The sequence below is a fragment of the Bufo bufo genome, chromosome 5, assembly GCF_905171765.1.
Source record: "Bufo bufo chromosome 5, aBufBuf1.1, whole genome shotgun sequence".
In the NCBI taxonomy this organism is placed as follows: Eukaryota; Metazoa; Chordata; class Amphibia; order Anura; family Bufonidae; genus Bufo; species Bufo bufo.
The window spans coordinates 514,965,517-514,986,305 of record NC_053393.1 but is presented as its reverse complement, the minus strand read 5'-3'; the positions used below and the strand labels follow the sequence as shown (position 1 = coordinate 514,986,305).

Here is a 20,789-nt window from a genome sequence, read left to right as displayed (position 1 = left end):
GCTACAGAGGGTAGTACCCATGGCAGGTTTATTCCATCTGTTCAGCATGGATGGGCCAAAGAGGAGGAAGAGGAGATTGAGAGTCATCCTCCTGATTTGGACAGCGAAGTCTTGTCGGTTGGGACTCTGGCACACATGGCTGACTTTATGTTATGCTGCCTTTCCCGTGACCCTCGCGTTATACGCATTTTGGCCAACACAGATTACTGGTTGTTCACCCTTCTTGACCCCTGCTACAAAGAGAACTTATCATCTTTCATTCCTGTGGTGGAGAGGACTAGCAAAATGGTGCAATATCAGAAGGTCCTTGTGGAAAAATTTGCAGCTGACTACACTGGTTGCAGAGTACGTAGTTCCTTGGCCACCCGAGGAGGGGAGACAAGGGGAACACAAAGCAGTTCCAACAGAGGCAGAGCAACACTCTCCAAGGCCTGGGACAGTTTCATGACACCCTGCCAGCACCCTCAACCTGATGCGCGGCCTAGTGTCACAAGGAGGGAAAAGTTTTGAAAGATGGTGAAGGAGTACGTAGCAGACTGTGTCAGCGTCCTCAGTGATCCCTCTGTGCCTTACAATTATTGGGTGTCCAAGCTGGACACGTGGCACGAACTGGCGCTCTACGCCTTAGAGGTGCTGGCCTGCCCTGCCACCAGCGTTTTGTCAGAGCGGGTATTTAGTGCTGCTGGGGGCATAATAACTGATAAGCGCATCCGCCTGTCAACTGAAAATGCTGACAGGTTGACTCTTATCAAAATGAACAAGGCCTGGATTGCCCCTGACTTCTCTACTCCACCAGAGGAAAGCAGCTGAACATAAAGGCACTTTAAATGTGGTGTTTATAATGTACTGAATACACTGTATTCCCATGCACCCCTTCTACCACAAAAAAGGGTATATAGTTCAATCTTCCTTTTCTCGTCGCCGTCCTCCTCCTCCTCCATCATATCAACATGCATATTAGGCTGCCCTCGCTCCTAATGTTTTAGAGGGTCACCAGCAAGCCCTTGCTCCTAATGTTTTAGATGGTCAGATCAGCAGGCCCTTGCTCCTAATGTATTTGAGGGTCACCAGCAGGCCCTTGCTCCTAATGTATTTGAGGGTCACCAGCAGGCCCTTGCTCCTAATGTATTTGAGGGTCACCAGCAGGCCATCAATCAAAATTTTTCAAGGGTGTGTATGATGCCCTCCTTTATGTGTAATAAAGGGTGTATTGGAGTGCCTGTTCCTTGCGATTTTTGGCAGCCCTTTCACTTAGTGCATAGGCTTTATTAGTGTAGGAGTCCCACTACCTGAACAATTCTACCACAATGTGAATGAGGCCCTCCTTTATGTGATATACAGGTTGTATCAGAGTGCCTCTTCCTTGTAATTTTTGGCAGCACTTGCACTTTTATATACAAGTAAATATACAGGAAAGAATGTTTCCTAACAATTTTTCCTCTAAAATCAATTTTATCTTCGGTTTTGGCCGTAATATTGTCAGTCTGTAAAAGTGGCGTACTACTCGGACAACATCGCTCCCAGCAGTAGTGATGGACGAACATCTGCCGGGACGGTTCGCAAACGCGATCAAATGTTCGCGAACAGCAAGTTCACGGCGGGTCCCATTTATTTTAATGGCAGATGAACCTTAAAAACCTTCAGCTCATATTTGCAGCCAAGAAATAATTACTAGAAGTGCACAAATAGTCCAACAACATGGACAGTGACAAACCAGATGTATTATTCGAATTTGCGATCTCCATTAATTATTTTTTTAAATGCGAAATATCAGCAATATAATTTTTGCGTACGCGCATGCGCACACCAGTTATAATAATTTTTTCCAATACCGTTTGTCACTGTGTGTAGCAGAGGGAACGCAGCAAAACCGCAAACAAATGCTGCAGTACCCAAATACACTATATAGAAAGTATATTATTGGTATATAACACCCCGCTTCTATCAGTTTTTTTGGGGGGCGACTGGTATAACACACCAGTTATAATAGTTTTTTCTAATTGCGTTTGTCACTCTGTGTAGCTGCAGTATCGCTGCAGAACCGCTCACCACTGCTGCACAATACAAATCTACTATAATATGCTTTCTATGTTAGAAAGTATATTATAAGTGTATTACACCCCTCTGTACTGCACACCTATCAATAGTACACCTAGACCAGTCCTTAAAAGGACTTTTGTGGACCTATTTGATAGCGTTTTTGTCCCTAACAGCCTGTCCCTTCTCCACACAGCAACCTCTCCCTACACTGACAAAAGACTGAATGTAAAATGGCAGCCAGATCGGGTCTATTTATAGGGTAGGGGATATGTCCATGTGCTGAAATGTCTCAATTGGCTGTCCTGTACCACCTGATGGATGTGTCATGGGTCAAAGTTCTTCACAATGTAAAAGAATATGGCGGGCGCGAATATCGCCATATGTTCGCATGTTCAGCGAATCGCGAACGAGTAAAGTTCGCCGCGAACCGACCGCTGGGTGAACCGCAAGGCTATCACTACCCAGCAGTGACCTGGGAGTCCAAGATGCATTCAGACATCCTCCCCATGCTGTTCCCAAACTATTTCAGTGGTGTTTCCATCAATTTCTGACGTTTTCCTGTGAACCAGACACTCTCACCTCTTCAGAGCAGGGGGTGCCTGGTTTAATGCTCTGGTTCTCCCATTGACTTCCATTGTGCTCGGTAGAGCACCCGAGCATCCCAAAGTGTTCTACTCGAGCACCAGAGCACCTGCGCACTTTGGTGCTTGATCAACCCTAGTTGTCATCATTTCTTTATTATGATTTGGAGAACTGCCTGTGGTCTCTCTGATGGGCTTTGGTGCAAAGAGCTGAAAAATAATGTCGCCTGGAACCAATGATTGCAATAGATGTTGCTTAATAATACATTTCCCATTCTGTAACCCTCATAATATTCCCCACGGAGTGTAACATAATGCCTAATTTACTGGAGTGAAACTGAAATATAGCACCATAAACAATGTCAGCGGCAAGGTAATTAATTGGACTTACCATATGTTCAACATTGTGTCTCCTAGCCAAATAATTAAACTGATATGTATTTGCGTTTGGATATCATGTCTAGCTTACAGTAGATCTTGGAAGATAGTCTATCAAATGCTAAATAGGAGAATGCAACTTGCCTAGGTAATGAAGCAATCTGCTACAATAGCAGATATTTTTAGCGTGACATTTTGTTATTAACTCGCTGTAGAATAGTTAGACAACTCCGATTGTATTAAATAAAAGAACAGCAAGGAACATGGGGACAATAAAACCTATGCTAACAAAGTATCATACCCTGGAGAAAGGAAAATATGTAGACAACTATGGATACCCTTATGCAACCTGTATCATGATGAATTGGGCAACAAGCAGAGGTGTAACTTGAAGTTCAGATGCAAAATCTGGTGTCTTATGTGGCAGAAGGGCCTTAGAACTCCTAACTCCAGCGATGCTTCAGAGGCGCTGAATGCCTATGGAGAAAAACTTGCACACCACAAGATTTCTTCCATTATAAATTTATGCTGCAAACTTATAACTCTGCACTTCACTTCGCCAAACAGACCTACTTCACAACCCCAATCTCCTCACTAGCCAATAATCCAAAAAACTCTTTGCCACTTTTAACTCCCTCCTCAGTCCAAAAAGTGAAGGCACCTAGTACAGACATCTGTGCTAAAGATCTGGCCACCTACTTCAGAGAAAGAGAAAATTGGAAATATCCAGCAGGAAATCAGCTCCAAGCTTCTAAGCGTCATTAATCCATTTCCCCCCTCATCTCCTCTGGCTCACTCTTCCCATTTGACCCAGTCACAGAGGAAGAAGTCTCTAGGCTCCTCTCTTCTTCTTGTCCTACCACATGCACTACTGACCCTATACACTCACACTGCCTCCAGTCTCTCTCAAGCTGTCTCTACTCACCTAACTAAAATCTTCATCTTCTCTCTTCTGGTATCTTCCTCTCTTCTTTTAAACATTCTGTCATAACCCTATTATTAAAAAAAAGGAAAAAAACTTAGCCCGTCCTGTGCAACTAACTACAGACCTGTGTCTTTCCCTTTCATCTGTAAACTCCTAGAGTGTTTGGTCTAGTCTCGCCTCATCCACTATCTTTCCGCTATCTCAGTCTTTGATCCAATCTGGTTCCTACATTCTATAGAAACTGCCCTTATCAAAGTGACAAATGTCCTCCTGACAGCTAAATTAAATGATGACTACACTCTATTAATTCTTCTCGATCTCTCTGCAGCATTGACACTGTAGACCCTCATCTCCTCCTCACTATGCTCCAATCTAACAGCCTTAAGGACACCATTCTCTCTTTGTGTTCTTCCTAACTCTCTGGTGGCTCTATCAGTGTGTCATTTGCTGGCTCTCCCTCCCCTCTTCTGCCTCTTGCTGTTGGGGTTCCTCAGGGTTTAGTCCTAGATCTTCCTACACAGCCCAGATTGGTCAATAATCAGATATGGTTTTCAGTACCATCTCTATGCTGATGACACCCAACTATATGATATAGACCGGTGCGTCTTCCCATGACATCACTTCTGTGATACTACAGAACATCACTGACTGTCTGTCCGCTGTCTCTAACATCATGTCCTCTCTCTATCTGAAACAAAATCTTTAAAAACTGAACTACTGGTGTTTTCCCCATCTACTAACCTACCTAAATCTGATATCTATCAGTGTGTGGCACTACAAACACGCCTAGGCAGCACACCCGCTGTGCTGTTGCTACGTTTGACACTTATATTTCCTTTACCCCCTATATTCAAACGCTTGCCCACTCATACTGTCTGCACCTCTACATCTCTAGAATCAAACATCTTGGTAAATTTGAGACAAATAAGTCATCCCCCCAGGAACTTCCCCAAAATAGTGTGGACCCGGCAATTTATGTGTTACCTAACCACCAGCCCATTTTCAGTCAGGGACAGACCGAATTTGCAGGGACTGTCTCTTAAATTTAGGGACAGTCCCTGCACATTTGTGACTGTTGGCAACTATGTCTAAACCATGGATGCTGTATTTATTTATTTTTTCTGGAATGGGAACGTCCAGTTTCTGTGAATAGGCTCTCAAGGACGTTGGCCTCCGCTTTCACAATTCTTAGTTATATCACTCAAATACGGCATGTTGAACACATTACGCAATATACTACTGTCTTCTGCAAAGAGTGCGACTGGAATGGGAGGGAAGGAGATAATGGGCCAAACTCATTTCTTAAACTACTTTGGTAAAATAAATGAGGCCCAATAAGCATTATTCTGTACAATTCACACATGGGAAACAGGGCTGCTGTTAGTGGCCTATCCTGCCAAATTGGAGACTGGATTAGAGCACCAATTTTGCTCTGGAGGACCCAACACATTGATATATAGTGCAGTAGAAGTGAAAAACTGAGGGCGCCTGAAGGAGGATACCCTGTGAGCAACTCCTTATTGCGGAACCCCTTCTGACAAAAAGGGATTTCCCACAACAGAGAACCCCTGTCATGTATTTTTAAATTCTTTATCCTTCCAATATCTCATTAACCTCAGTAATCTCTCTATTTTGTAGATTGTCCTTCGTGCTAAACGTGGTGTGAGTTACATAGGAGATGTTTGCGTGGATGATATAGCTTTCGAAGACTGCGCACCAGTGCTGGTAGATGACAAGCAGTGCACATCAGAGGAGTTCATGTGTTCCAATAAATACTGTATTCCCAAGAATAACATGTGTGACTTTGTTAATGACTGCTCGGATAACTCGGATGAGGACCCCTACTTATGTGGTAAGTGACTCTACAATCTGTACAAACTAACGACAGCAATTCCATTTGTAACACCCCCCGAGTGGTGTTGCTACTGTCCTTAATGGTCTAACATAATTTTTTACAGACAAGACGTGGCACTCTTGTCTAATGAAATGGTGGTGCCTTCCCAGCCAGAATCATCAATAATGAAACAGCACTCTTTTGAGAACTTCAGTTCAGACTTTTTATTTTGCAAGGCAACTTCACAAATTGTGACGTTTCGGTCAAAGGACCTTTATCAAACACTGTGTGACAATGGAAAAAGTAATCCATAAATATAGATTTAGATATACAGTACAGACCAAAAGTTTGGACACACCTTCTCATTCAAAGAGTTTTCTTTATTTTCATGACTATGAAGGCATCAAAACTATGAATTAACACATGTGGAATTATATACATAACAAACAAGTGTGAAACAACTGAAAATATGTCATATTCTAGGTTTTTCAAAGTAGCCACCTTTTGCTTTGATTACTGCTTTGCACACCCTTGGCATTCTCTTGATGAGCTTCAAGAGGTAGTCCCCTGAAATGGTTTTCACTTCACAGGTGTGCCCTGTCAGGTTTAATAAGTGGGATTTCTTGCCTTATAAATGGGGTTGGGACCATCAGTGGCATTGAGGAGAAGTCAGGTGGATACACAGCTGATAGTCCTACTGAATAGACTGTTAGAATTTGTATTATGGCAAGAAAAAAGCAGCTAAGTAAAGAAAAACGAGTGGCCATCATTACTTTAAGAAATGAAGGTCAGTCAGTCAGCCGAAAAATTGGGAAAACTTTGAAAGTAATGGCTATTTGACCATGAAGGAGAGTGATGGGGTGCTGCGCCAAATTACCTGGCCTCCACAGTCACCGGACCTGAACCCAATCGAGATGGTTTGGGGTGAGCTGGACCGCAGAGTGAAGGCAAAAGGGCCAACAAGTGCTAAGCATCTCTGGGAACTCCTTCAAGACTGTTGGAAGACCATTTTAGGGGACTACCTCTTGAAGCTCATCAAGAGAATGCCAAGAGTGTGCAAAGCAGTAATCAAAGCAAAAGGTGGCTACTTTGAAGAACCTAGAATATGACATATTTTCAGTTGTTTCACACTTGTTTGTTATGTATATAATTCCACATTTGTTAATTCATAGTTTTGATGCCTTCATAGTCATGAAAAACAGAAAACTCTTTGAATGAGAAGGTGTGTCCAAACTTTTGGTCTGTACTGTACATGACAACATCAAAGTTTTCTATACATAATATCTATTATAGTCATATTCATAGATAATCTTACATGTATAGTATAAGGTATTATACCTTATAGTATACATGTAAGATTCCCTATGAATATGACTATAATAGATATTATGTTCATGTAATATGCCTGGTTCACCAGCAAGTGGCAGCAAACACGGCAGAGCTGTACTTAGATAGAATAGAACCTCCCATTCCATTCTTAGGCTACTTTCACACTAGCGTTGTTTTAATCCGGCGTTCAATTCCGACACCGGAACTGCCCGCCGGATCCGGAAAAACGTGTGAAAACGGATTACATTTGAATCCTGATCAGGATTTTGATCACAATGAAAAAATGCATTGGAAAAAACGGATCCGCCATTTATGGACTTTAACTTTTTTTTTGCATTTTTCGGGTTTAACATGCAAAAGCCGGATCCGTTTTGACTGAACACACAGTGCCAGATCCGGCGTTAATGCAAGTCAATGGGAAAAAGGCCTGATCCGGCGTTCAGTCAAAGTGTTCAGGCTTTTTGGCCGGAGGTAAAAATACTGCATGCTGCGTTTTTCTGAAAAGCCTGATCAGTCAAAAAGACTGAACTGAAGACATCCTGATGCATCCTGAAGGACTGACTCTCCATTCAGAATGCATGGGGATAAAACGGATCAGTTCTTTTCCGGATTTGAGCCCCTAGGACGGAACTCAGCGCCGGAAAAGAAAAACGCTAGTGTGAAAGTACCCTAACCCCCCTCTGGAAAGAGGTGGGCGAGTCCCATTCCCCTAGCTTACCCCCTGCTAGGGGAAGGTGTACAGGGTAGGTCTCTGCTGGACGTGCCCAAGCCAGTCAGGGCACCCTAAGCTCTGCTGGTCATGGAGGCCAAGGCCTCAGGAGCCAGGAGGAAAGTTCCCTGGCCTAATCTAGAGACAGATCAGATTACAAAGAAAGTAGTGCAACATACAGAAGAAGCAGAGTCATACAGCCAGCCTGTCAGTACAGCAGAGCCAGAGAGAAACAGATGTAGCAGAGACGAGTTTGCCTGCCAGTTTTCATGCTAAAGCCTGCTGGAACCAAGACAAAGCTTGAAAATTGTTTCTGATGAATGTTTTTTATTCAAGTAAAGCTTCTGTTCAACTTCATACAAGATCTGGACTAAATTTTTCTTGCAAATCCCTTAATTATTCCCCCTATTTATTGCTTCGGAGCCAAAGCCTGGGGTCCAGCCGTATCCAGGCAGGAGCACGTGACACATATAAAGGAACATTTTAATCTGCACTATACCACTTGGCATTCCTACACTTGGGACTCGAATCATACATCTATTAAGGGTCCTAGCGGGAGGCGCCCATTGCAATTGGCGTCACGAACAGGATTTACTTGCATGCCTTTATATTGCAAGGCCTACAGAATTGTTAAAAACCCTTTAAAAATGACTTTATTGCGTTTACTGCGGAGCAGGAAAGTGCTCGCCGGCATCCACCATCTTTGCCTGTGATGGTGTTTCTTCTCCCCCCCCCCCCCCCCCCAAGAGTGGCAAAATTAAGAAACGCCCAGCCCAAGAACGGGAAAATACAGCCCTGCCCACAGGGAACAACCCAGTGCAAATGTACAGAGAGGAAACTCCACCCATTAAGCTCCTCCTCCCTCACCAGTTCGTTGTGAGGAAAGAGAAAGCAAGATGGAGTTCCCTAAGCCAAATTGGAATAATATGGTCTGGGGAGATGACCTGCCCGAAATGGGAGATGTCCCAAATCCAGCGACACCCAGAAAAAATGCCCGAGGCATCCACCGCGCCGGCTTGTGCGGTGGAGGAAGTCGGACTGTCCACTCCACCGCCTAGCAAGAGCGGGACATTTGAAGGCCTCAATCCCATGGTCCCTAAAGAGGTGACAGCCCACACCGCAACTTTGTGGGAGTACAAGCGGGCCACGGAGACTGGGCAATCCGTGCTCTGGATCCACCACAGCCAGGGGACCCGAACTTGGAACGGTGAAGAGGAAACGTCGTCTGGTTTTCGGTCGAGAGAGGAAGTGGCTTCCTTATGAACGACGAGACCGGGCAGGTGCTATTCGTGGGACGTCGCTCTGTCAAGCTCCCCTATTTGCCCCAGGCCTGGCACAGCTTGTACAAGGGAGACCCGGTGTAATATATCTCTATGGAGGCCTTCAAGGGACCCTTCGCTGTTGGAGTGACCCTCCTGGAGAAGCCCCTCGTTCAGGCGCCAGCACCAGAGTACTGTCAGGAAGACCCAGCTAAAGTAGGTTGGGTACGCTGCCTGCAAGAAACCGCAGGGGGAGTACTCCGCTTCTGTGAGAAGCCTCAGCCAAAGCCGGAGCTTCTCATCCCAGGATAACCTGCACCTCCCAGCTCTTAACTAGGATGTGCGTCCGCCATCGCATTTACATACAGCCCGACGGTGGTAAACTACTAATTGCCCTGTAAGATGGCGTTGACGATGGAGAGAGCCTCCCAGGATTCAACAACATGACCGGAGGATTACCTGCCACTGCCTATTCAGCCAGAGGTCCCGGTCCAGTGAGGCAAAAAGTTGCAACAGTGGCGAGTGTGACCACACGGTCAATACCCAGAACAGCCACTAGAGGTCAGTGGAGCTCCACCACAGCGTCCAGTATGGTGTACAGGAGGCAGGAGCACCCTCTTATAAGCTTTAGCAGCTCTAGCAGCAAAGAGGATGTCAGGACCTTCCTCTAAGGAGCTACCTTTCCGCCAAGAAAGAAAAGAAAGAAGAACCATGGACTAATGGGAGCCACTTCATGGACTGGACTTGATGGGTGAGGACGTGTTGGCTGTTTTGTGTGTCTTGTTGCCCCGTTTCGTCCTCACTCAGATGGCCATACTCATTAGGACTCTCCCCAGTTACAGGAAAATGATTCCCAGTTGCGCACGTCTGTGCCAAAATTCCTTTCCCCCCCTTCTCAGGTTAATTGGGAGCCTCTTTGCTTAAAAGCGTTATCATTACCATTGCTGCTACTTTATATTTTATTTTACTACCTCATGTGGATTACAAATGACATTGTGCCTTATATGGATTACCAATAATGACGTTGTTATTTCCCGTGGATTACAAAGGACTTTTTGCAGTGTCTTTTTGCACTAAAGGTTCCAGTTTGGTGCATTTCATCCGCCACCAGTGAAGAAAAGGACTTGAATGTGATTTTATTGCACTATTTAATTGCATTGTGTATATGCACTATTTCTGCACTAACCTTTTCAAGTTTTCAGCAACGTTTAAAGTATTGTGCCCATTGTGTGTATTCCTTTATAGGCACTGCAATGTGATTGTATGCACTTTAATTGGATCTTTGCACTTAATCTTGTTAGCTAGATAGTTAGCACTTTACTCTAGCTCATATGGACTGCCTCTGAGGACGTCAGGTTACAACACAAGCAGATCTAACACCGTCAAGGGCAGACCCGCTACTAATGTGTGTTTAGAGGGAATAAAACTCATGGAGATATGGGAGAGAACCAGCTCCTTCTCCTAGTCTGTCTATGTCCTAAGGCCTTGTGCACTGCCTCAAGGAAAATTTTGTAGCTGCCTATTTTGTCATCAAGGTGACCCAGCAAAAAGCTATTTATAGACCTTGGTGCTTGGAAGGGAAAACGGGATGAAGCCACCCTTCTATTTGCGGGCGTCTCATAGCATCCTGGAGGGATAACAGTATATGACTCCCCCACACTCCATATAGGACTATGGCCACATCGTGGAGTATTTGAGCGCTTTTTGCAGTCTTTTTTGGTTCACTAGTTATTACCGAGAGGGCAAACTGTGAAAAGACACCCTACTCATATGGCAGGAACTTAGTGGTAGCTGTTGCTATGTCAGTCTATGTATGTGTGTAATAGTCTACACTCACCTAAAGAATTATTAGGAACACCTGTTCTATTTCTCATTAATGCAATTATCTAGTCAACCAATCACATGGCAGTTGCTTCAACGCATATAGGGGTGTGCTCCTGGTCAAGACAATCTTCTGAACTCCAAACTGAATGTCAGAAAGGGAAAGAAAGGTGATTTAAGCAATTTTGAGCGTGGCATGGTTGTTGGTGCCAGATGGGCCGGTCTGAGTATTTCACAATTTGCTCAGTTACTGGGATTTTCACGCACAACCATTTCTAGGGTTTACAAAGAATGGTGTGAAAAGGGACAAACATCCAGTATGCGGCAGTCCTGTGGGCAAAAATGCCTTGTGGATGCTAGAGGTCAGAGGAGAATGGGCCGACTGATTCAAGCTGATAGAAGAGCAACGTTGACTGAAATAACCACTCGTTACAACCGAGGTATGCAGGAAAGCATTTGTGAAGCCACAACACGCACAACCTTGAGGCGGATGGGCTACAACAGCAGAAGACCCCACCGGGTACCACTCATCTCCACTACAAATAGGAAAAAGAGGCTACAATTTGCACGAGCTCACCAAAATTGGACTGTTGAAGACTGGAAAAATGTTGCCTGGTCTGATGAGTCTCGATTTCTGTTGAGACATTCAAATGGTAGAGTCCGAATTTGGCGTAAACAGAATGAGAACATGTATCCATCCTCTGATGGCTACTTCCAGCAGGATAATGCACCATGTCACAAAGCTCGAATCATTTCAAATTGGTTTCTTGAACATGACAATGAGTTCACTGTACTAAAATGGCCCCCACAGTCACCAGATCTCAACCCAACAGAGCATCTTTGGGATGTGGTGGAACGAGAGCTTCGTGCCCTGGATGTGCATCCCTCAAATCTCCATCAACTGCAAGATGCTATCCTATCAATATGGGCCAACATTTCTAAAGAATGCTATCAGCACCTTGTGGAATCAATGCCACGTAGAATTAAGGCAGTTCTGAAGGCAAAAGGGGGTCCAACACTGTATTAGTATGGTGTTCCTAATAATTCTTTAGGTAAGTGTATATTCTCATGTAGCACATTAACTTTTTCTTGGATACCCTTAGAGCACACCCTAAGCTCAAGCCGAGGGCAGCTTGGTTTTAAGTAAGGGGGAATGTAACGCACCAGAGTGGCATTACCACTTCTTCACCCCGCTACTGTCTTAAATGGGCTAATATAATGTCATCTATGCATTTTATTCCAGGTCCACTACACTGTGCATTTCCAATGTTTGTAACTGTTATGTTTAAATGTAATGTGCCTGGTTCATCAGCAGGTGGCAGCAAACACGGCAGAGCTATAGTTAAGTAGAACCCCCCGCCGTCCCCCGGAGAGGGGTGGGGGAGTCCCACTTCCTGCAGGAAGGGTGGGTCCCATTTCTAGGTAGTCTAGCTTCATGCCCAAGGGTGAGGCGCCCATTGCACCATATGCCGGTGCAGATTGTTTACTGCTCCATAGTACAGGACTATAGGGTTAGTTACATTTTATACACTGTATAGTCCTATTTTTACATGGTTCTTTTGTGTGCATGAGACCTCCTATATTTTCTGTATATTTAGTATGAAAGACACAGATGAGCCCCTGTGGGAGTCAGTGTAGAGAATAGGAGTGGTAGTGGTCCTGATGTGGCATTGCAGTGTCACAGTGTCCTACAGTACCTCAGGCCATTACTTCCTGTGGTTTGCAGGAGTGAAAAAGCTGTTGATGAAATAAACCAGGCAGAGATGGTTAAACAAATAACATATTTTACTGAGTGCAAAAATGGATAGCAGCGCATTCATCAGCAGCTCGTACAAAGTACAATTTCTCTCCCAGGTGGTGGGGTATGGTGGCTGGTAATGTAGCAAAGATGGCACTCAAAAACTTGCTAACTGATGCTATCTCTCTCTGGATTTCTTTCCCTATGGCTTTACTTTGGCACCTGTGACTGTAGGTGTCCACTGTATGATGCAGGCCTCTAGCTATGTCTGTCTTGAGCTCTCGTGATGGTGTCAGAACATGTTACCCACCACTTAGCAGTCAAGTCTTCATAGCTTGGATGCTTAATCACTCTGCTGATTGAAATACGGCGTTGCTGGCGATTCCTCTGTGACCTAGGAACTTGTAGTATTCCTGGGGCAATTACATTATCCTAGAAGAGCCGCAACTGTGGTCCACACGACTTGGAGAAGCAGGAGATGGAGCACATCCTCCTTCACTGCTCACTTTCTACATTTTGAACTCACCGTATCTAGCTCTGCCCCGCATTTGGCAGTAAATTGGACCAGCCCACTCTTACCAACATTACCAACTGTACTCCATCTGCTGGTGAACAAAGTGTATTGCATGTCTTACATTCACATTACATATAAAACAGTAAACAGTTGCAGATCTGGGGTACGACATGTTCACTTCATGATAGTTCTAAATAAAAGAAGGACCCTACCCATCATTTCCATGGGTTCATACAAAATCTCAGGACTATACAGAAATATATTCAGTTTCGCATCCGTCAATGTCATATCCCTTTAGTAGCAAAATAACATTTTTGCTTATTACTATATTTTATGGATTAGATCTACTATAGTAAATTAACATTGCGGAACAGATTGACTTTGAGCCCAAACTGTACAGTCCAGGATTAGATTTATCAACAATATATTACAATAAAACATAAGAGAACAGATTGACTTTCAGCACAAATGTTACATTGTGTGATTCCCTGACCTTGTGTCATGAAAACTTTACTGCAGCACATTTGCCGCCTCACGCAAGTTGCTGTATTTCGGCTTCGGTACAAGCTTAAAGGGGTTGTGTCATCTCTTACATTGGGTGCATATCGTAAGAAATGCCCCAATGTCTCATAGGTGCAGGTCCCACCTCTGGACCCGCATCTATCTTTAGAACGGAGACCGCAAAGTGATGGAGGGCATACCGCGCATGAGTGGCCGTCCTTCATTAATTTCTATGGGAGTGCCGAAAATAGCCGAGCAGCAAGCCATATAGACATATATGTTGCTGTCACTTTAGATTACTAATGCAGGCCTGGCATTAAACAGCTTGCAATGAGTTGTATAAAGTCCTAGGAGACCCAGATTGTCATACATGACTTTTCAGGGCAATTGGCGTACTTTTACTTGAGACTCAAACCAAATTGTTCGAATTTTAAGAAATTCGCTCATACCTACCCACCATGCTTCATCGGCTGCCATATTCCAGAAGTATTCTCCCCATGAATATCTCTGTAATATGATCCCATTTTTAGGCACCACAGAAAAGCATAGAATTTTGATTGTCCTGAATAGTGTTGATCGCGAATATTCTAATCGTGAATTTTTATCGCGAATATTGGTGCTTCAAGAATTCTCGAATATCTAGAATATAGTGCTATATCTTCATAATCGCGAATATTCTAGATTTTTATTCATCAGTACTCATGATCCGTCACTGCTTCTTGCTTGTGGGCCAATGAGAAGGCTGCAATATCTCTGACTTTAGGAGTAGTGTTGATCGCAAATTTTCGGATCGCAAATTTTTATTGCAAGTTTTCTGATTGCCGATTTTTGCAATCAAGAAAATAATGACTGGAGATCACGAATGCTCGAATTCACGAATATATGGTGAATATTCGCGAAATATTGCAAATTCGAATATTGCCCCTGCCGCTCATCACTGGTCCTGAATAGTTCACAGGATGTTCAGGTACGTCAACAATGGGTTAATTTGTGTCAGAAAGGTCTGCTCCAAACTTTGCCTGCAAAATCTGTGATAATCTGTGGCAAAATCCAGATGTAGAATGGTGACATTTCTAAGGCCAGGTTCACATCACCGTTTTGTTTTCCGTTCTTCTGACCCGTCAGAGGAACAGAAATAAAAAATGTATCCTTTATTTTGAACATATGCTATGCTCATTTTTAGTGTTGAGCTAATCGAAGTCCACAAATTTCACGATAAATTTGATTTGCAGAATTTCCTCATGTTTCATCGATTTTCCCTGGTGGTGTAAAAAACAAAAAAAAAATACTTACCTCATCTATTTGCTCACAACGGTCTGGACGTCGCCATCTTGCTTGAAGATCTCTCATGAAATCCCGTGCGCAGTGACATATAATGTCATCACGGGCCGTGCAACATTTTGCGCCAGATCTTCAATTAAGATGGTGGAACCTGCCCATCGCGCGCATAGCATGGTAAGTATGATTTTATTAAAAAAAAATTTACACCAGATTATTGCTAGATCCCACGAGCATGTATGAGGGGTGCAATGACGGGGGCGGCGCAATCATCGCTTCCTGTCATTGCACCCACAAAGCAATTTTTTTTCTAAAATTAGGTGAAGCAGACAAATTAACTTTTCAAATATTTTGCCCATCTCTACTCATTTTGTATCCATTTTAGCTAATTCCGTCTAAGATCCGTTATTTTAGGTGGAAGAAAAAGTACTTTGTGGAGGACTTTTTTTCTGTCTAAAATAATAGATCTCAGTCAGAAATGGCTAAAAAATAAGGGATCCTTTTTTTTTTGTTTTCTGTATCTCTGAAGGATCAGAAGAATGGAAAACAAAACGGTGATGTGAATCTACTCTAAGTCAAAGATTAGAGATGAGCGAAGTACTTGAAAATTCTTGAAAATTCAATTCCGGTGAATTCGCTCAACACTAATTCAGATCATAACTGTTTGGTGTGTAATATTTTAGGGGACTGTAAAAGGGGGAAATTACTTTTTTTTATATTACTGTATATGCTGTGATTTATATAATGTGACAGGAGTAAAACTGCATAATGTTAACTTTTCTAGAACTTTTTTTTTTTCTTGCATCACTCAACAGAAGGGAATATTAATGCAATGAAACATTATGCTTGTCGCCTTCCACTGAAGTCAATGCCATTTGGCTCCAGGAAGCTACACATCACGTTCCAATTGCTTTCAGGACTAAAGCCCTCAGTAATACTGATTCCTGTAGTGCAGGCATGCCCAACTTGCGACCCCCAGATGTTGCAAAACTACAACTTCCAGCATGCCCGGACAGCCTACAGCTATCAGCCTACAGCAGGGCATGGTGGGAGTTTTAGTTTTACAAGAGCTGGTGGACCACAGGTTGAGCATGCCTGCTGTAGTGAAACCCATAGACACTCTGTGTGCCGTTGTATGGTGCCTCCATATACATGAGCAATCTGTAATAACAGAGGCAGCAGAAGTATAAGGTTATAGCGAATCAGCTCTGCCACCACAGCTCAGCTTTGTCACCACAAGGGTTGTTTTCTTCTGTAACTGGAACTCCTATGGATTCCTTGATTACAGTGGAAAATACTGCCATAAATTAAATGCAGTCCAAATGACTTTGAGTGATCTTTTATGACCTTTGGGGAATATTCAGTAGATGTGAAAGAATAGAATAAATAAATGCAATTAATAGTAAAAGAATAAAATAGAAAAAAAGTGGAAAGTTAACCACAATGGAAAATGCAAATGTGATCGCACACTACATCCAGCACTCTGCCCTGCCTCCATGCTGGATGAGACATTGGTGTACATTTTGGCCAAAGCGTAATAAGCCACTCACCGCGTCAAGGTCGTCTCATTTGAGTGGTCCCTAACACTTGTTCCTACCTGTTAACCACAATGGCAATGGAACCATAACCCCAATCACCCAAAAATAAATAAATAAAAATCAAATATTTGCATAGATTTTTTAAGGTTTTCATACAATTTACCTCTAATAAAATGAAAAAAATAAAATAAAAATTATGATAGAAATTAATAACAGAAACAGATCTATGTCTTTAAATCAAAACACAACACCAAAAATTATTTTGGCAGCTATTAAAAAAGACCCGTGACCTATCTTTACATGTATGATTTAGTAAATAATTGTATTCCACATGAAATGAAAATTCTGGAGCATTTATTCTTAGAATTCTATGTTGTGGCCTTCCTCTATTATTCCTGATAGAAGTTTAAGAATTGGTAGAACTGACTGGAGGTGTTAGACTATGCAGGGACACCCCACCAACTGGTAACATTCAGCTGTACCTTTATTCATAAACTTCTATCAGGACAATAAAGGAAGAGCACAACACAGAGTTGCAAAAAATGCACCCAAATTGTAATTTCATGTGGCAACAGGTCTTCTTTAAATGGATATTCCCACTATTGACATTTTGGCAAATATACTGTAGATATATACACATCTGGGACCTGCACCTTCCTCCAAAACAGAGATTACTTAACGTCTTGGGGACACAGGGCGTACCTGTACGCCCTGATGTCCCGATACTTAAAGACACAGGGCGTACAGGTACGCCCTGTGTATTTCCGATCACTGCTGCGCAGTGGGGGGTGATCGGAACTGGGTGCCTGCTGAAATCAATCAGCAGGCATCCTGGTTCAATCCCGAGGGGGGTCCTGTGACCACCCGTATTGGCGATTGCTGCAAACCGCGGGGATCAGAAACATCAAAATGCCTGTTTTTTATGTTTAACCCCCCCCCCTGTGCCGGTCAGGGGGGGGGGGTGTGGGCGGTGCGGTAGTGCGGGTGGCAGGGCGGGAGGGCGGGCGCGCGATCATCCGCCCGCCCTCCCTCTCATTTTCAGGATGGCCGAGCTTGTAAAGCAGAGTGTCAGCACATTGCTGACACTCTGCCTGAAACGGGTGACATCATCACACAGATGTCAGCCGTTTAACCCCTTCCATGCCGCAGTCCATAGGAACCGCTGTATGGAAGGGGTTAACAGGGAGGGAGCTCCCTCCCTCTCCCATAGGGGGCTGCAGTGCCTTTTCAGCCCCTGATTCTTGACGGGATCACAGAGGGAGGGGGCCCCCCTCCCTCCCCATCACCCGCTGCTCTGTTGTGGCAGCGGGTGATGGTTACCATGGCAACCGGACGCCTTCACAGGCTTCTGGCTTTCCATGGTGCTGATCAGACTTCTGCTAAGGCTATATAGTGTACTGTATTGTATTATACAGACATCAGACCCACTGGATCTTCAAGAACCAAGTGGGTCTGGGTCAAAAAAAAAGTAAAAAAAAAGTAAAAATAAAAAACGCATTTATCACTAATTAAAAATAAAAAAAATACAATTCCCCACACATGTTTGATATCACCGCGTCCGTAACGACCTGATCTATAAAACGGTCATGTTACTTTCCCCGCACGGTGAACGCCATAAAAAAAAATAATATAAAAACTATGATGAAATTTAAATTTTGCCCACCTTACTTCCCAAAAAGGATAATAAAAGTGATCAAAAAAGTCATATATACGCCAAAATAGTACCAATCCAACCGTCACCTCATCCCACAAAATATGAGCCCCTACATGAGACAATAGCCCAAAAAATAAAAAAACTATGGCTCTCAGACTAAAACATGATTTTTTTTGTTTCTAAAATGCTTTTTTATGTTGAATGTACATTTTTTTTTTTTAAAGTAGACATATTAGGTATCGCCGCGTCCATAAGAACCTGCTCTATAAAAATACCACATGACCTAAACCCTGAGGTGAACACCGTAAAAAATAAAAATAAAAACGGTTTCAAAAAAGCAATTTTTTTTTGTCACCTTACATCACAAAAAGTGTAATAGCAAGCGATCAAAAAGTCGTATGCCCCCCAAAGTAGAGCCAATCTAACCGTCATCTCATCCCACAAAAATTATACCCTACCTAAGACAATCGCCCAAAAACTGAAAAAACTGTGACTCTCAGACTAGGGAGACATAAAAACATGATTGATTTTTTTTGTTCAAAAAATGATATTATTGTGTAAAACTTAAAATAATTTAATAAAGTAAACATATTAGGTATCGCCACGTTCGTAACGACAGGCTCTATAAAAATATCATATGACATAACCCCTCAGATGAACACTGTCAAAAAAGTAAAATAAAAACTGTGCTAAAAAAACATTTGTTTTGTCACCTTACGTCACTAAAAGTGCAACACCAAGTGATCAAAAAGGTGTATGCCCCCCACAATGGTGCCAATCTAACCATCCCCTTATCCCGCAAAAAATGATACCCTACATAAGACAATCGCCCAAAAAATAAAAATAAATATGGCTCTCAGACTATGGAGACACTAAAACATTTTTTTTGTTTCAAAAATAATATTATTGTATAAAACCTAAATAAAATAAAAAAGGTATACATATTAGGTATTGCCACGTCCGTAAGAACCTGCTCTATAAAAATACCACATGACCTAACCCCTCAGGTGAACACTGTAAAAAAAAGTGTAATAGCAAGCGTTCAAAAAGTCAAATGCACCCCAAAATAGTGCCAATCTAACCATCATCTCATCCCGCAAAAATGATACCCAACCTGAGACAATCGCCTAAAAACTGAAAAAACAATGGCTCTCAGACTATGGAGACACTAAAACATGATTTTTTTTTTGTTTCAAAAATATTATTGTGTAAAACCTAAATAAAATAAAAAAAAGTATACATATTATGTATCACCGCGTCCGTAAGAACCTGCTCTATAAAAATAGCACATGATCTAACCTGTCACATGAACGCTGTAAATAATAAAAAATAAAAACGGTGCCAAAACATTTTTGGGAAATTTTCCATTTTAATCCATTTTTTCCCATAACAAAGCAAGGGTTAACAGCCAAACAAAACTCTATATTTATTTCCCTGATTCTGTTGTTTACAGAAATGCCCCATATGTGGTCGTAAACTGCTGTATGGCCACACGGCAGGGCGCAGAAGGATAGAAACGCCATAAGGTTTTTGGAAGACACTTTTTTCTGGACTGGTTTTTTGACACCATGTCCCATTTGAAGCCCCCCCCCTGATGCACCCCTAGAGTAGAAACTCCAAAAAGTGACCCCATTTAAGAAACTACACCCCTAAAGGTATTCAAAATGGATTTTACAAACTTTGTTAACCCTTTAAGTGATCCACAAGAGTTAATGGCAAATGGAGATGAAATTTCAAAATTTCTATTTTTGTTACTTTGCCTCACAAAAAGTGTAATTTAGAGCAACCAAAAATCTTATGTACCCTAAAATAGTACAAACGAAACTGCCACCTTATCCCGTAGTTTCCAAAATGGGGTCACTTTTTTGGAGTTTCTACTCTAAGGGGGCATCAGGGGGCTTCAAATGGGACATGGTGTCTAAAAACCAATCCAGCAAAATCTGCCTTCCAAAAACCAAATGGCGCCCTGCCCGTAGAGCAGTTTACGACCACATATGGGGTGTTTCTGTAAACTGCAGAATCAGAGTAATAAATATTATGTTTTGTTTGGCTGTTAACCCTTGCTTTGTTACTGGAAAAAAAATTATTAAAATGGAAAATGTTCCAAAAAAGTGAAATTCTGAAATTTTATCTCCATTTTCCATTAAATCTTATGGAACGCCTAAAGGGTTAATAAAGCTTGTAAAATCATTTTTGAATACCTTGATGCGTGTAGTTTCTTAGATGTGGTCACTTTTATGGAATTTCTACTCTAGGGGTGCATCAGGGGTTCTTCAAATGGGACATGGTGTCAAAAAACAGGCCATGAAAATCTGCCTTCCATAAACCATATGGCGTTCCTTTCCTTCTGCGCCCTGCCGTTTGGTCATACAGCAATTTACGACCACATATGGGGTGTTTCTATAAACGACAGAATCAGGGCAATAAACATTGAGTTTTTTTTTATTGTTAACCCTTGCTTTGTTACTGGAAAAAATGGATTAAAATGGAAAATTTGCCCAAAAATTTAAATTCTGAAATTTCATCTCCATTTGGCAATAACTCTTGTGGAACACCTAAAGGGTTAACAAAGTTTGTAAAATCAGTTTTGAATACCTTGAGGGGTGTAGTTTCCAAAATGGGCTCACTTTTATGGAATTTCTTCTCTAGGGGTGCATCAGGGGGGCTTCAAATGGGGCATGGTGAAAATA

At 42.6% G+C, this 20,789-nt stretch overlaps 1 protein-coding gene across 1 annotated transcript in view; it reads left to right on the top strand.

Annotated features, from left to right (window-relative positions):
- MALRD1 (MAM and LDL receptor class A domain containing 1) overlaps positions 1–20,789 on the top strand; it is a 365,234-nt gene that overhangs the window by 71,902 nt on the left and 272,543 nt on the right. Inside the window, exon 13 of the mRNA XM_040434052.1 lies at positions 5,563–5,776. Coding sequence (XP_040289986.1) covers positions 5,563–5,776 — 214 coding nt within the window. The remainder of the gene's footprint in view (positions 1–5,562; positions 5,777–20,789) is intronic.